At 39.7% G+C, this 4,550-nt stretch overlaps 1 protein-coding gene across 5 annotated transcripts; it reads left to right on the top strand.

Annotated features, from left to right (window-relative positions):
* Positions 1–286: 286 nt before the first annotated feature.
* LOC111234449 (putative fibroblast growth factor 1) lies at positions 287–4,145 on the top strand. Of its 5 annotated transcripts, none has more exons than XM_022762550.1 (4): positions 287–337; positions 1,406–1,622; positions 2,180–2,283; positions 2,873–4,145. In XM_022762550.1, exons 2-4 carry the CDS (start codon positions 1,454–1,456, stop codon positions 3,056–3,058), a joined length of 459 nt encoding a protein of 152 aa, XP_022618271.1. In that variant the 5' UTR covers positions 287–337; positions 1,406–1,453; the 3' UTR covers positions 3,059–4,145. The 5 variants fall into 5 exon arrangements, with proteins under 5 accessions (XP_022618271.1, XP_022618270.1, XP_022618273.1 ...); XM_022762549.1 differs by having other exon boundaries at positions 293–329; XM_022762552.1 differs by having other exon boundaries at positions 317–333.
* The last annotated feature ends 405 nt before the right edge of the window (positions 4,146–4,550 follow it).

The raw sequence follows: 4,550 nt of genomic DNA on the forward strand, positions 1-4,550 counted from the left end.
TCTTTTTTTTTTAATGAGGAATTAATTTAAGAAATTTGGCTTTTGCATGTGTGTGTGTTTATGAATCTTAGGGTCAAAGACAGTCAAGTGTCTGTTTAGTGTCCATTAACTCTAATGACGCATCCCATTAATCAACAATGTCCAAACACACACATAGGTTCATCTCTCTTCCCACACATCCGCACTCTGACTCAGTCATCGGACTTTTGACGTCATTCCCACCGGCACCTCTGTCCAAAGGTCCCCGTGGACCACTCTGGCTTTAACTAACCGCTCATATCCCGTAATACAACATTCTTCTCCAGGTCCTGCTCTTGGGAAAACAAGCTGTGAGTGGGTAGGCCTAACATTCCTCTTGTGGCTTTGCACTGCTCTGTCTTTCACTTTCCTTCTCCCTCTCGCTTTCCCCTCTTCCTCCCTCTGTTTCTAATGCCTCTCCAAGACATTCCAGATGTGGGCCAGCTTGGCTATACAGCAGCTATTCTCTACCTCTGGCTAAATATGATGAAAAGAGAAAAAAAAAAGAAAAAACAAAGAGCAGAGTTGTAAGAGTACCACCTCTGGCGGGGTCCTTCACCGCTTCCCTGCTCCTTTTCAATTTCATGACAGCTACTGCTGCTGCTCTGGGATCTCTACCCTCCAGGATACAGACATTACATTGACATTGTGGCTTTAGCGTTGGGTTTGTTTGTTTTTTGGAAGAGCTTTTGAGGAAGCACAAAGTCCACGGGTAAGAAAGCCAGGGCCGCCTGCCGAAGATTTGTTTGACTGTCAGCAAAATATAGTCGGGTTAAAGCCAACAGAATGAAGGGTGTTAATACAAAACAGCTTCACCTCAAACAATATGAGGAAAGTGGCTCTTGTGGATATCATGTGGTAAACTGCTGCATATACTGTACTTCTTAGGCTTTTGCAGGTCTTGCGCTGGCACTTGCAACATTTTCACCAAGGAGTAAAACCATTACAGCAGATCCTCTCTGTCTTTCGCTGTGTCCACACGTTGTTTTATTTGGTGGTGTGGCCTTGCACTGACTTCAGGTGAGAGTTACATCATTCACAGACATCTGGAAATCATTTTCACAAGGAAAGAATCTAAGAGATGTTCAGTCAGAAAACAAGTTTGGTCATGTGGACGCTCTGCCTGGCATCTGTCCCGATCTGATTCCCCAGATGGTTTCACCACTCCACTAAAAAAAGAAAAAGAAAAAAGAATGCCTTAAAAGGGTGACAGAGAAAAGCAGAGACAGGCAGAAAAGGAAACTAATTGAGGGAGGCTGGGGAGGGAAGCTTTTCCCGTAATTATATCATGAAGGCGGCGTTGTCCTCCCCTTCCTGTGTTCTCTCGCGTCTCAGACGCAGTCCAGGTGATGTGAACAGCGAACACGGTGGATTTCTGTCATTGCAGGCACAGGCGCATCATTCTGCTCTGTCCAAGCCTCAAAGCCTCTGAAGGATGTCTGAGGGAGACATTACAGTGCTGCCATTCGGACCTGCGTCTCTGGATCTGTCCAGGCAGGAGCACCGGAAACTGACCAGGCTGTACAGCCGGAACGGAGGATATCACCTGAGGATTTTACCTGATGGAACCGTGAGTGGTGGGAGGAAGGACAACGACCCCTACGGTGAGGAAGGAATCATTTTTTCTGTCTTTCTAATGTGTGATTGGCTGCTGTGTTTCAGAGTCAAGAGGCAGGATGGAAGATACAAGCTTTATAGGGGAGTCTTAGAAGAGATTAACAAGAAGCTGAGCAAATTCTGTATACATAATTTATCCTCAATCATAACTGCTGTTCATTATTTTGACTCTCAAAAATTTAATTGAAAGAAGAAAGAACTTTATTTATGGTTAAAAGTCTTCATGGTTGTTAAAATAATGACAAACAAAAGAGAATAAGTAAACTTAAGATGTTTTGGTTAGAAGGTATCTTGGGAAACAGAAAACTTGCAAAAATGGAAGAATGTTAAGAACTGTTTAAGTCCTCTTGAGCAAAGTATTTGAACTAAGCAGTGGGGTTTGTATTCATAAATACTTATTCTGAGTACACATTTAGACAACAGGGATAATATTCCCTGAAAAATGTGTGGCAAATATTTATTTTGGGGAGAACAATGACGGTTACAATGTGTTTAAGTGACTGGACAAAGTGCCATACACAGTGACATATGTTTTGTTCTGCAGACACCCTCAGTCTGAAGGCTGTGAGTGTGGGCGTGGTGGTCATCAAAGGTGAGATGACAGGAAGGTACCTGGCTATGAACAAAAATGGACACCTCTACGGATCAGTGAGTGTTTCAATTTTGTAGTTTGAAAGAATTGACTGCCGCCATGAAGTTAAACCTCTTTTTGGATCAAAAGATTGAACTCTTATAGTATCAAACCATGGCATTAAGGTTGCCAGACATGATGAAATAAATCCCTATGTCTCTTTGTAACCATTACCTAATTACCTAAAGTTTTTTTTATCCAAAGCTATTTTCATCTGATCACATAATACTTACGGCATTACTTTGTCACTGTGAGTTCAAACTCAATAATTCCTACACATTTGTAATAGCCTAGGGTTATTTTCCACGACTGCAAAACCCTGGAAAATCACAGTACCAGAGAGTGACGGATTTTTTTGTATAATAAAAATCACTATGAGTAATAATTTGTCATTAGGACACATAAAAAAACAGATGCACCTTTAAGGAATCACAAATTTGTCATGTAGATTCTTAATTCTAGTATTCAGCACTATAATGTTCTGTAGCTGTGTGTGTGTGTGTACAAACACAACTTTTAAAATCAATCTACAGGAAGGATCAGAAGATGTCAATAAAACAACCCCCTCACCCCCACCCCACCCTTCTTTTCGTTTTCTTGTCTCAGCAAGCACTGAATGATGAGTGTTACTTCCTGGAGAAGTATGAAGAAAACCACTACAACACATATTGCTCTCAGAAGTACAAGTGGTATGTTGCCCTGAAGAGGAACGGCCAACCCAAAGCAGGACCAGACACCCACCAGGGTCAGAAGGCCATCTTTTTCCTGCCAAGGCCTGCAGGCAACATGTAAAGCAAGACAGCACCAGGAAACATGGACATGCTCACTGAAGTCTTTAAATGCACATTAATAGTGAAATGTTACGCCGGGCAAAGTATCCTATTTAAAGGTCACTTAAAATGAATAGAGTAGCCTGAGGCGAACACATAATGCTGTTTTTTTACAGTTAGTTCAAGCTCTGTTTCAAAGTGTTTGTTTATCCCTTTTTATGCAGGGAATATGTGATCAGGCTATTTCAGCTCATGTAACCAGCTTATACATGATTATCACATGGATATGAAGTAAGATCCAGAATACTTTCTGCATATAAGCACAAGTACAGCCTCTCACAGCAGACAGAAAATGTATCAGTGCATAACCGTCTTCATAAATGAGTGTTCACTTCAAACCCTGGTATGAAATACCACTGCTGGGAGACAGCAATGGACAGCTTTTACAAAGACATAGTTTCATAATTGATCATGTCTGGAACAAAGAAAACCAATGAAGAAGAGAAAATAAAAATGCCGACCATCTGGATTTGAATACAAATTCAAGCAAACAAAGGTTTTTAACATCTACAGTAGATGGAATAAGAGGAATACTATAATTATTCCAGTTGCCTAACAGTATGTCAGTAGGGTGGATGATTTGACAACTTTACTAGTGACTACTTTTAATTTGCTAAAGCCTGTTTAATGTGTAATCATATTGTTATTATGAGCCTGGGTCAGCTGACAGTCTTTTTCAAGTCAAATGTGAAAACTTTGTTTGAGTTATGAGTGAAGTTATTATTGAGTTGTATGTTGAAGCAAAGGAGGAACCAAAGCAGATTTAACATCACAGTGACACCAAATGCTCCAGTGTGGATTATTTGACTTTAGTTATGAGGAGTCAGAGACGGACCGAACATTGACCTTTCCTGTCCTAGTCCACAGAGGTTACACAAACTTCCTTTCACTAGGCCTCACAGTCCAACAGAGATTTCTGCAAACCTCTTCCTTTCTCTTTTTGTTGGAACACATGTTACTGTTACATTTCACTAGGTTAAATTACTATTGTGAATATTTATTTATAACCTTTTATTGCTATTAACTTCACTGGACATTGTAATGGACATTTTCAAAATAATTTATACATATATATATATATATATATATATATATAATATATAATGGTGAAGCAAAAAGTTCATGTGATCAACTTTTCACAAAGTAATACATATTGTATTCAGTGTATTTAAATGTATGAAATAAAATCTGCATTATTACCCATGAACAAATAAATTGTATGTTTGATTTGTCCGTATAATCATTGTTCTTTCCAAAAAAACTGTGCATTTAAATAAAAGTTTATTACTGTATATGTGTACATGGCTGTTGCTAATCAGCTCTGTGTGTGTGTGTGTGTGTGTGTGTGTGTCTGGCATTGCATGTAGACATCTGTGTTTCTGATAACAGACCAACACTCTCTCACAGGTGTTTACCAGAGACACATTCCTCCATGTGACACAACCGTGACAAAT

This window comes from Seriola dumerili, unplaced genomic scaffold, assembly GCF_002260705.1.
Source record: "Seriola dumerili isolate Sdu_G_001 unplaced genomic scaffold, Sdu_1.0 BDQW01000449.1, whole genome shotgun sequence".
Lineage (NCBI taxonomy): Eukaryota > Metazoa > Chordata > Actinopteri > Carangiformes > Carangidae > Seriola > Seriola dumerili.